At 40.6% G+C, this 12,069-nt stretch overlaps 1 protein-coding gene across 4 annotated transcripts in view; it reads left to right on the top strand.

The window, feature by feature from the left end:
* The window catches only part of camsap1b (calmodulin regulated spectrin-associated protein 1b), a 111,246-nt gene that overhangs the window by 61,634 nt on the left and 37,543 nt on the right, over nt 1–12,069 (top strand). For 2 of the 4 annotated variants that reach the window (XM_072565817.1, XM_072565818.1), the window contains exons 5-6: nt 2,747–2,779; nt 11,123–11,264. In XM_072565817.1, coding sequence (XP_072421918.1) covers nt 2,747–2,779; nt 11,123–11,264 — 175 coding nt within the window. The remainder of the gene's footprint in view (nt 1–2,746; nt 2,780–11,122; nt 11,265–12,069) is intronic. The other 2 variants (XM_072565820.1, XM_072565819.1) reach the window with 1 other exon arrangement.

Raw genomic sequence — 12,069 nt, 5'->3', positions numbered from 1 at the left:
CAACTTATTTTAAGATGTGGTTGTAAGTTTGCTCGCTGATTTGTTTTCGGATGTTTTGTCACCATGCTAGGTTAAATCATCGATGAAGCACCGGTGCTCTGTCCCGCTTGCTATTTGTGTGTCTTGGTCTGTTAAGGTGGGTGGTATCACTTCCAGTTCTTTTTCTGAGACTTTGGGAAATGGGATCCAAATCAATAAGTTTGTTAATGGAGTTCTGGTTTGATTGCCAGGCCTCCAGGAATTCCCGTGTGTGTCTTTCTTTAGCCTGTCCCAGGATGGATGTACTGTACCTGTACCAACAACCAGCAGAACGACTGTCATATACAAAATACCCTGCAAGGACAGCAACAAACATTACATTGGACAGACCGGCAGGAAACTAGCCACCAGGATACATGAGCACCAACTAACTACCAAAAGACATGACCAACTATCCATACGCACAGATGAAGAGGGACACCAGTTCAACTGGGACAATACGTCTATCCTGGGACAGGCTAAACAAAGACAACCTGAGCTACAAATCTTCTCCAAAATCGCTATTTTAATATGTATTTTACCTCAGCATCATAGTTAAACTGGATTGCAAGTAGTGTCATACTACTTAATTTGGTATTGAATTCCATGTCGGAACTTCAGTCCATTGCTCAGTGTAAATTAGCTGCAGGGATAAACTCAAATGTGTGTGTTGAAGACTCGCCTCTAAGGACTTAAGATGACTGTCTGGTCAGCAGGCTTTAATTTTGAGTAGCTATTCATTCTCTGTATCATTTGCACACAGATGGAAGATTTGAATGATCAGAATATGGGGTGGACTGCCCATATGTTCACATTAATATGCATGCTGGAAAGCTGGTTACCCTGATTTGCTTAAACCTATTTTTGATCATCTGATGAAAAAAATAACTATTGCCATATTTACTTGCAATCTAAATGGGATTACGAATTAATATGAGGAATATATCTTGGTTGGCATAATACTTGTATTGTTCCAGGCAGATGAGGCTTTAGATCTACCTGGTAAGATTTAAACATAAAACTGAAATCTGAAAGAGAAAACAAAATGCTGGTGATAAACAGTCAGTCAATAGCATTATAAAAGGAAAAAGACTATGTTAGATTATATGGTATAATGCACAAAGACATAAATGTAAGAACATGAGAAATAGGAACATGCGTGGCCATTCAATTCTTCATGCTCTCTCTGCCATACAGTGAGATCATGTCTGTTCTTTCTGGACGATTGCTGTATAAATTGATGTTTTAGTATGTAGAAAACTGTCAATCTTGATTTTAAGCATATTAAACAATTGAACCTCTAGCCTTTGGGAAGGGAATTTCAAGGATTTGATGCTCTCTAAGAGAAGAAATCCATTCTCCTCTCAGTCCTAAATGGCCTGCCTTTAATCTGAGGCTGTTTCCTCTGGTTTCAGAGGTCTCCCCTACCAATCCAGCCATGGGAAACATTATTTCCATATTTAGTCAGTCTGTTCTGTATCATCTCACCTTCTCCAACAATGCAGGAAAGAGTAGGCCAGTTTGCAGCATCACTGGGTGAGATCAGGTTTTGCAGCATTTACTGCATCTTACATGTTAACTTGTAAGAAAAGTGTCATGTTGTCTTTTTGGTCATATTTAACCTTTTGCAGTAATTTGTAATTTTTTTTTGTTTTCTCAATAGTCCTTTTTCCTGTCATTTTTGCCTGAAATGTGCCCCAGATCAAGAGAAATTTTGCTTTTTCAAATAATATTGAACTATTTGCCATTTTCAATGGATAACTGTTTGAAACATCATGACAGTTGGTGAGGTTGTAAATATTCTTTAAGAAATTGACTAATTTAAAGAATTGAATGGGGTGGGAATCATTTAAAAATGCTAAATATTATGAATGTGGGTTTTGAGAATTTTCTTGAAGTATTGAATGTGGTTCTTCCTCTGAATATCCCTATGCCTGTGTGGAGTAGTGCATAGCCTCTGCGCTAAACAATTGATATTAGAGACAATTGAAGAAAAAATTGTGCGAATCTTTGATATTGATTGCTGTTTTGTTACATTTCTAAGGATAGCAATGAGCATACTTATACAGAGATATGGCATGAATGACTATAATCATGTTAACTCTGGATGGACTTCAATTTAATGTAACTTCACAAGCCCAAGCCTTCAACTATTCTTTAAATCTAAAATAAGTCCCACAAGGAATTAATAATTTTACACAGATAGGGAAAATGACAGATTAGGCAAAGAATGCTGCTCAAAATTTGATTTAACAGTCTTTTATACTGCAATATAATTGAGATTTAGTTAGCATTTTACTCTAATCTGCTCTTGCTAATTCTCAGATGATTTTATTTTAGTGTGTCACTCTGATTTGGTCACTAAAACCTGTTGCATTAAATCTATATTTAATACTGTCAAAGGCGCCACATGTTCCCATTTTGTGGGATCTCTGATCACATTGGTTCTTCTGAACATTACTCAATGGTCCTTAATTAAAGCAAAAATGTTCACTTACAACTTAGATGTACTGGAGCAAAAAAAAACAAAGCCTGCTGATCGTGATGGTTGTCAGCCTTTCATTTGGCTTATATGTAAAAGGAATACAATTTCATAAAATGTCAATGGTTTAACTGAACAGTGTGTTTTATACTTGCTTATCTCTGGTCTTTATAATGCTTTAACCAAGCTTTACTCCTTGTCCTTTTGATGCTTGAATTCTAACTCCTTTCCCTGCTTTTTGGGCAGTCTCCTTCAAAATGGTATTGGAAACTGGTGCCCGTAAGTGAGCTACTAACCTTCTATTTGTACTTCAGTCATTCTCCATTCTTCTGAACTAACAACAGCAATAAAGAACAATTTTTGCATCTACAAACAGTCTTTCTAATCAGGTTTATTTCTAAAGAACGCACTTTAAGGAATTAAAACTTGGTGAATATTGTAGAAGTATCTGATTATTTAAAACAAAGCTTAAATGCAGCAAAGACTTATTGGAGCTATTGGCTTTATTATTTCACCTGCAAGCTCCAGACTTTCAATGTGTTTTCCTTTCACTAATCATGAGTATTTACCACATACAAAGCGTGGGCTCATGTTACACTGTAAAGACTAGTTTCATTGTTCAGAAGATGCTTTGTTGTTTATTGCTGAAAGTATTAGGACATCAGAAAACACTATTGAGTTTTTGAAATGATTGCTTGAGAAATAGAAACGATTTGTTGAAGAAATGAATGTTCTGGTATATTTTTTAAACACCAAGGGACTCATGTTCTATGTGTTGATTTTTAGGCACTATACCCAATGTGTGCAGTTTCAGTTTGATAGCTGAGAAAGTTTTCAGTAAGGCATTTGATAAGGTTCCACACGGTAGGCTATTGCACAAAATAAGGAGTTTTGGGATTGATGTGATTTAGTGGTTTGGTTCAGAAATTGGTTAGCTGAAAGAAAAGTGGTTGTTGGGAAATGTTCATCCCTGAGTTCAGTTACCAGTAGTGTGTTGAAGGATCTGTTTTGGGGCCACTGCTGTGTGTCATTTTTCTAAATGATCTGGAGGTGGGCATAGAAGAATGGATGAGTAAATTTGCAGATGACCTTAAGGGAGCAGATTGTGGATAGTGCTGAATGATATTGTGGAGTACAGAGGGACATAGATAAGATGCAGAGCTGGGCTGAGAAGTAGCAAATAGAGTTTAATGCAGAAAAATGTGAGGTAGTTCATTTTGGAAGGAGTAATAGGAATGCAGAGTACTGAGCTAATGGTAAAATTCTTGGTAGTATAGATGAACAGAAAGATGCATAAATCCCTGAAAGATGCCACCCAGGTTGATAAGAAAGCACATGGTGTGTTGGTGTTTATTGGTAGGGGATTGAGTTTCAGAGCCATGAGGTCATGCTTCCGCTATACAGGACACCGGTAAGGCCGCACCTGGAGTATTGGGTACAGTTCTAGTCACTGCAAAGGGTTCAGAGGAGACTAACTAGGATGTTGCCTGGTATGGAAGGAAGGTCTTACGAGGAAAGGCTGGGGGAACTGCGGCTGTTTTTATTGGAGAGAAGGTGGTTGAGAAGTGATTTAATTGAGACCTATAAGATAAGAGGGTTAGATAGGGTGGACAGGGAGAGCCTTTTTCCTCTAATAGTGAAAGTTAACGTGAGGGGACATAGTTTTAAATTGAGGGGTGACAGATTTAGGACAGATATTAGGGGTAGTTTCTTTACTCAGAGTAGTAGGGGTGTGGAATGGCCTGCCTGCAACATTAGGAGGCTCGCCTACATTAAAAGCGTTTAAACAGGCATTGGACATACGTATGGATGATAATGGAATGGTGTAGGTTAGATGGGTATCAGATTAATTTCGCAGGTCAGCGCAACATTGAGGGCCGAAGGTCCTGCACTGCGTTGTAATATTCTATCTTCTATTTTGTTTAGAAATTAGGTCATTGTGAATCAATTGGATTATTCAGTAGATCTTTTTGCCTTAGGTTCTCTCAAACATTGAATATTTTTGCTCCTCATCAGGTTGTTTCATTGTGAGATGTGCATGTGCTTAAATCGTCTTAAAGCAGTGTCCTTTCCATTGTCTTTAGTTGTGGACATGGATGTATGTTTTCTTCTGCAGAAAAATTCTTGGGACCTGTCAAAACCCTCAATTTTCCAAATATAAATACACCACAGTTGCTGATGTTTTCATTGGTAGTTAGTGTAAAAACATAAAATAACACAAGCCATCTGTTGTCACCTTTGTACAGAGATGCGATGTTTAACTTCATAATTTTTCAAAAAAGCTGTTGATCTGATAACAATTGCACAAAATACTAAAATGATAAATTTATTTAATGAATATAAAGCATCAAAACAGTGATCTCATGTTCCCCCAATCTGAAGACCAACATAAAGCCTGTTACTCTCTGCATTCCACCCGTAACCCTTTCCATTACAAAATTGCAACTCCCCATCCCTTTATTGTACAAAGTTTGGGTATGCTTGAAGTCTTTTGACATTCCCCTTTGAAAGTTTACAATTTTCTGCATGTCTGTGTATCTTTCATTGTTTCTTTCATCATCTTTCCTGTCTTCTGTTTGTGCTAGTATAATCTGATGCATGCCATAGCCCACCGCATGTTGGAGCCAGAGGAATATGCTCGGGTGGTATAGTATGCTTCTTCATCTCTTTATACAGTGCAATGTGCATATTTTTAAATGATGCACCAACTTTAAAATCCTCAATTTTGCAAATTCTGCAGTATCTACTGCAAAGTGCTTTCAAAATATGTGGCTAGCTAGTGCTTCTGAGAGCTTTACTGAAAATTAATGCATGGTTTATACAATTTCTGAAAAACTACTAGGGAACTAGAATCATCCTGTTGTTTTGAAGTTATATTTCCTTTGTGCTAAGTATAAATGTTTATTCAAAGTTCCTTAAACCAATCTGGTTTCTTTAGTGTCAGTTTTGGAATATTGATTTATCCCAGGTTTAAAATATTTGCATTTTTCATTGGCACCCCATTATCACAATATTGCCTTTCAGCCAAGAGCAGCAACCCAATTGATACAAGCATTTAAATTCTTACTTTAATATTTTCGATGGATTTTTGTCTCTTGCATGATGTTGCAAAATAGGCATTAAATTAGATGCAAATAAGAGATATGTTAATTTATGTATCTTTAGACTGTCTTCCACGTTGGTCAAGTGTTTTGTAAAGATTTGAGTGCGCAAATACTACATTAACTTTGTTTTTTCAGAAACCATGATTTAATCTTTGCTAAAATTATCTTGGAGTAATGTTAAAATAGATGATCTGTTGAATCAGTTTACTGAGCTTGACGAATTCAATTGCCTAGCATTGATTTTTGTAGTTTTGGTTGCGTACTCTAGCATTCTGGATTAGTGGTGCTAGAAGAGCACAGCAGTTCAGGCAGCATCCAACGAGCAGCGAAACTGACATTTCGGGCAAAAGCCCTTCATCAGGAATAAAGGCAGTGAGCCTGAAGCGTGGAGAGATAAGCCAGAAGAGGGTGGGGGTGGGGAGGGAGTAGCATAGAGTACAATAGAACCGGGCAGTGCGGGGTTCCCGGACTATGAGGTTGGAAGCTGTGGGTGGGAGATCTCCTGAGGTGATGAGGTTCTGTATGGTCTGGGAGATGATGGTTTGGTGATGGGGGGGTGGAGTCATGGTTGAGGGGGCAGTAGGAAGAGATGTCCTCGAGTTGACGTTTAGCTTCAGCGGTGTAGAGGTCAATGCGCCAGACCACCACTGCGCCCCCTTTATCCGCTGGCTTGATGGTGAGGTTGGGATTGGAGCAGAGGAATTGGAGGGCTGCGCGTTGTGAGGGTGAGAAGTTGGAGTCGGGGGGGGGGGGGGGGGGGTCAACAAGTTGAGGTGGTTAATGTCCCGGTGGCAGTTGGAAATGAAGAGGTCGAGGGCAGGTAATAGGCCAGCGCGGGGTGTCCAGGTGGATGCAGTGTGTTGGAGGTGGGCGAAGGGGTCCTCGGAAGGTGGGTGGGAGTCCTGATTGTGAAAGTAAGCTCGGAGGCGGAGGCGACGGAAGAAGTGTTCGATGTCATGGTGTGTATTAAATTCATTGCGTGGATGGAGGGGGATGAAGGTGAGTCCTTTGCTGAGGACGGATCGTTCGTCCTCAGTGAGTGGGAGGTCTGGAGGGATGGTGAAAACTCGGCAGGGCCGGGAGCTGGGATCTGGTGTGGGTGTGGAGCTGGGAGTGGGGTCGGAGCCAGTACCTGGAGTGGGTGTGATGGTGGGGGGAATGGGAGTTGAGGCATGAGCAGGGGTCGTGTTCCCCTCGGGGTTCTGGGGGGTGGGGATAGTGACTGTGGGGGCGGGGGTTGGGGGGGGGCGTGTCAGCAGAATGCAGGTGAGTGGCACGGCCCGGTTCTACCTCCTTCCCAAGATCCACAAGCCTGACCACCCTGGCCGACCCATTGCCTCAGCATGCTCCTGCCCCACTGAACTCATCTCTACCTACCTCGACACTGTCCTATCCCCCCTAGTCCAGAAACTCCCCACATACGTTCGAGACACCACCCACGCCCTCCTCCTCCTCCAAGACTTCCGTTTCCCTGGCCCCCAACGCCTCACCTTCACCATGGATATCCATTCCCTCCACACCTCCATCCACCATGACCAGGGCCTCCAAGCCCTCCGTTTTTTCCTCTCCAGACGTCCCCAACAGTACCCTTCCACCGACACTCTCATTCGTTTGGCCGAACTGGTCCTCACCCGTAACAATTTCTCCTTTGAATCCTCCCACTTCCTCCAGACCAAAGGGGTAGCCGTGGGCACATGTATGGGCCCCAGCTATGCCTGTCTCTTTGTTGGCTATGTAGAACAGTTGATCTTCAGTAATTACACCGGCACCACTCCCCACCTCTTCCTCCGCTACATTGATGGCTGCATTGGCGCCACCTCGTGTTCCCGCGAGGAGGTTGAGCAATTCATCAACTTCACCAACACATTCCACCCTGACCTTAAATTTACCTGGACCATCTCTGACACCTCCCTCCCCTTCCTGGACCTCTCCATCTCCATTAGTGACGATCGACTTGACACTGACATTTTTTACAAACCCACCGACTCCCACAGCTACCTGGATTACACCTCTTCCCATCCTACCTCTTGCAAAAATGCCATCCCGTATTCCCAATTTCTCCGCATCCGCCGTATCTGCTCCCAGGAGGACCAGTTCCACGACAGAACACACCAGATGGCCTCCTTCTTTAGAGACCGCAATTTCCCTTCCCACGTGGTTAAAGATGCCCTCCAACGCATCTTGTCCACATCCCGCACCTCCGCCCTCAGACCCCACCCCTTCAACCGTAACAAGGACAGAACGCCCCTGGTGCTCACCTTCCACCCTACCAACCTTCGCATAAACTAAATCATCCGCTGACATTTCCGCTACCTCCAAAAAGACCTCACCACCAGGGATATATTTCCCTCCCCACCCCTTTCTGCCTTCCGCAAAGACCGTTCCCTTCGTGACTACCTGGTCAGGTCTACACTTCCCCCCCCCCCCCCCCCCCCCCACCCTCCCGCACAACCCACCCTCCCGCACAACCCACCCTCCCATCCTGGCACTTTCCCCTGCCACCGCAGGAACTGTAAAACCTGTGCCCACATCTCCTCCCTCACCTCTATCCAAGGCCCTAAAGGAGCCTTCCACATCCATCAAAGTTTTACCTGCACATCCACTAATATCATTTATTGTATCCGTTGCTCCAGATGCGGTCTCCTCTACATTGGGGAGACTGAGCACCTCCTAAAAGAGCGCTTTAGGGAACATCTCCGAGACACCCACACCAATCAACCAAACCGCCCGTGGCCCAACATTTCAACTCCCCCTCCCACTCTGCCGAGGCCATGGAGGTCCTGGGCCTCCTTCACCGCCGCTCCCTCACCACCAGACGCCTGGAGGAAGAACGCCTCATCTTCCGCCTTGGAACACTTCAACCCCAGGGCATCAGTGTGGACTTCAATAGCTTCCTCATTTCCCCTTCCCCCACCTCATCCTAGTTTCAAACTTCCAGTTCAGCACTGTCCCCTTGACTTGTCCGGACTTGTCCGACCTACCTAGCTCCTTTTCCATCTATCCACTCCACCGTCCCCTCCCTGACCTATCACCTTCATCTCCTCCCCACTCACCATTGTACTCTATGCTACTCTTCCCCACCCCCACCCTCCTCTAGCTTATCTCTCCACGCTTCAGGCTCACTGCCTTTATTCCTGATGAAGGGCTTTTGCCAGAAATATTGATTTCGTTGCTCGTTGGATGCTGCCTGAACTGCTGTGCTCTTCTAGCACCACGAATCCAGAATTTTGTTTCCAGCATCTGCAGTTATTGTTTTTACTCTAGCATTCTAACAAGCTAATGGTCACACCAACAGCAGACTCCACCCTAGATCGTTCATAATCAATACTGTTTAATTACAAACTCATAATTATTTGGAAGCTTGGGTTTCATTGTCCATCAACTGTTTTCATGTTAGTGTGCGGATACAAAGCAGATTAGCACTGTAAACTCTCCATGGCTCTATTAATCTAGGAAAGATAAATTAAAATGTGCTCTTGACATTACAGTAGCACTATAGTAGGCTAGGTTAAGAATACCTTCCAGATAAATTAACTAATGAAGCGGCTTAAATAAAATTTCATGAAAGAAACAATGAGATTGTTTGTAATTTTTGTTTTAAGGAGATGACAGTATTCTGTCTTGGAATTTTATGCAGTGGTTTCCATTACAAGCATTGTGGTTAGCAATGCTGCACCATTTTTTTCTGAATAAATGTTATTTTTAATTTGAGTTTATGTTTGGATTCTCCTTCGTGCTCCAGACATTTGAAAATCTTGTGACTGAAGTTGTAACTGTACTATAATAGCTTTGTATCAAACTATAGCAAACTATTTTTGTACTTTTCTTAAGCACAAGTGTCATTAAACACTGTCGGATTTAACTAGCATAAAGCAAAATAGCTTACTCTGATTCTGAACTTCATATTAAATAATTTTTTTTGAAGTGCAAATATCATTAAATAGACACAAGTAGTAGCCAGATTGTGCTCAACTCGATCCTACAAATGATTAATGAGCGAAGTTTTGAATCACTGGGTGAAGGGAGAATGTTGACCAGGATATTGGGTGAACTCCTTAGTTTTCAATGTCTGAACAATTAACATTCATCTGACATGCGCCATTGTTTAAATTTTTCATCTGAAAATTGATACCTTCAACGATATAGTCCTCTGTCAGACTAAACTATGTTCTCAAAACCTTGATGTGAAACTTCATTCTTATACCTTACTGACCTTGAGAGAAGACTACTACCCAGGCATTTGGCTTGTATTCTTTATATAAGCTTTCAAAATCTTTTCAAAATGGAAATTTTGAGTATAGACTGTTCAATATGTTTGAAAATTTGTTGCTTCAGGTTAGCAATAAATAAGGTTAACTTGACCAAAAGAGCTTGAACTGCCTTTTCTTTGTTGCCCATTACTATTTCTCCAGCCTCTATTTCCAGCAGTCCAATACCCATTCTTGTCCCACCTACCTTTCTAGGTATCTAAGAAAACTCTTATTTTCTTGTTTTATATTACTGGTTAGCTTACCCTTCTATTTCATCTTCTCCCCCAGTATTGCTTTTTTTAGTTATCCTCTGGTTTTCAAAGGTTTTCCTTATTTCAAGGAAAACATGTTTCATAGAGAAGTCTTCTTATGGCATATCAATTTATTAAAATAGTGAATCACATTGTCACTTAAGTTTTGCACCACCTAATGTAATTTCAGGGTAAACAAAATTTCTAAAAATTCTGGGTGTGTACTTTCTATTCAAAAAATGTTGCCAAACTTGGTGTAAAGAAACTGGGTTGATTTATTTTGTGGGAAACAGTGAGGAGTAGATTCTTAACTGACCAAATGTAGGCACGCCCTTGCTACTAAAATCAGCAAAATGACATATGCCAACATTATTGGAGTTATACCATAATTACTTATAATTTGTATTTATAACATTTTTGTTCTTTGTGTATGGCTTAATAATGTGCTTTTTAGAATAGAATTAGGATTGGGTATGGAATTATTTTACTAAAGCTTTTTTTTTTAACTTTTGTATTTCATTCCTGGATAAGACATTGGCAATTTTGCTATAAAATAATTATATTGGCAACAAACCATCAACTTTTTGTTTTCCTGGTATTGTGCAAGTATCAACTGTGCTGCAAAATCACTTGCTTCTCCACACTTGTACGAAAGTATGGAAGAAAGGTATAAGTAAGCTTGTATTAAGGTTAGTTATCAACTCCATTTTTATAGGGGCTGTTTTGCAACATTTTTGTACTCTATTGCTATTATTTCAAATTCTTCTGAGCATGTTCATCCAGATCGCCTCTTAACATATCTTGAGTATCACATTAAATACACAGTCTATTGAACAAATACTGATCCTAAGAAAGCTTGGGGCTGCTGAAAGGAAATTTTGGATAGAAACTAACACTTTGTTTTTGATATAAATACATTGCTTGCAGAGGTGATAGTATACAGTGCCACCTAATTTACTACAACATTAAATAATGGTTATAATTTTTAAAAAAAACTTATCTTTATTATTGTGTCAGGTTCGTTATCGACGCGATCACCCCTTGAACAAGCAGTTGCCATTTTTCCCTTTAATGGAAGATTTAATGAGAGATGTGTGTGATGGCTGTTCACTTCTGGCAGTCATTCATTACTACTGCCCAGAACTCATGAAGTTAGAAGGTACTGGTGTTTAGAAATATGCTGTATTCTTGGCTTATCTCTTTACTGCTCTTCCAGTTTGTTCTGTCTGAATATACTTCACTAATTGTGTCTTCAGTATTTGTTTACATATTAGAAACTTAAAGTGAAAATATTTCAGTATTCCTTAGCATTTTGTCATTTAATTTCTTCTTTATTCTTTGTTCTTCTGTATGAGAAAATGTAAGCTGAGAGCTAGGTATTTATGCCAAATGAGTGTGTTGGTGTTTGAGCTCTCACTGGTTATGACTCATAATTGATTTTGTGTAAAACCACTAGTTCCAGTAGATCTATTTATATAGCATGTATCATTTCAAACTTAAAAAAAGAAACTGTTGGCTTTAGCTGGTCTTCGAGTCGGTGAAACACAGTGAAATATGAAGACAGAATACTGGAGAAACTCAGCAGATCTGGCAGCATCTGTGAATAGAGGAACTGAGTTAGCTTTTTGAGTTCAGTATGACATTAACTTGGGTCCCCTATCCAAATATGTTGCCAGACCTGCTGAGTTGCTCCAGCATTTTCTCTTTTTTTTTGGATTTCCAGTGTCCATGATATTTTGCTTTTAGATGTTTGGTGATATGGCAAAGTTGGTGAAAGATTACTTGAGGAAATATTCAATTTGAATAAATACACATTAAAAAATAGAAAAACATAACTTATGCATCCATAATTTGACGACTTCCCCTTGATGACTCCGTCATTAGTTTTTCATACTTTGTACTTAGAAATAACCTTAATTGAAAACCACTTAAATTTGAACTAATTGTCAATGCAAATTGTATAA

Source organism: Chiloscyllium punctatum, chromosome 49 (assembly GCF_047496795.1).
Source record: "Chiloscyllium punctatum isolate Juve2018m chromosome 49, sChiPun1.3, whole genome shotgun sequence".
In the NCBI taxonomy this organism is placed as follows: domain Eukaryota; kingdom Metazoa; phylum Chordata; class Chondrichthyes; order Orectolobiformes; family Hemiscylliidae; genus Chiloscyllium; species Chiloscyllium punctatum.
This window is presented reverse-complemented; position numbering and strand designations above follow the sequence as displayed.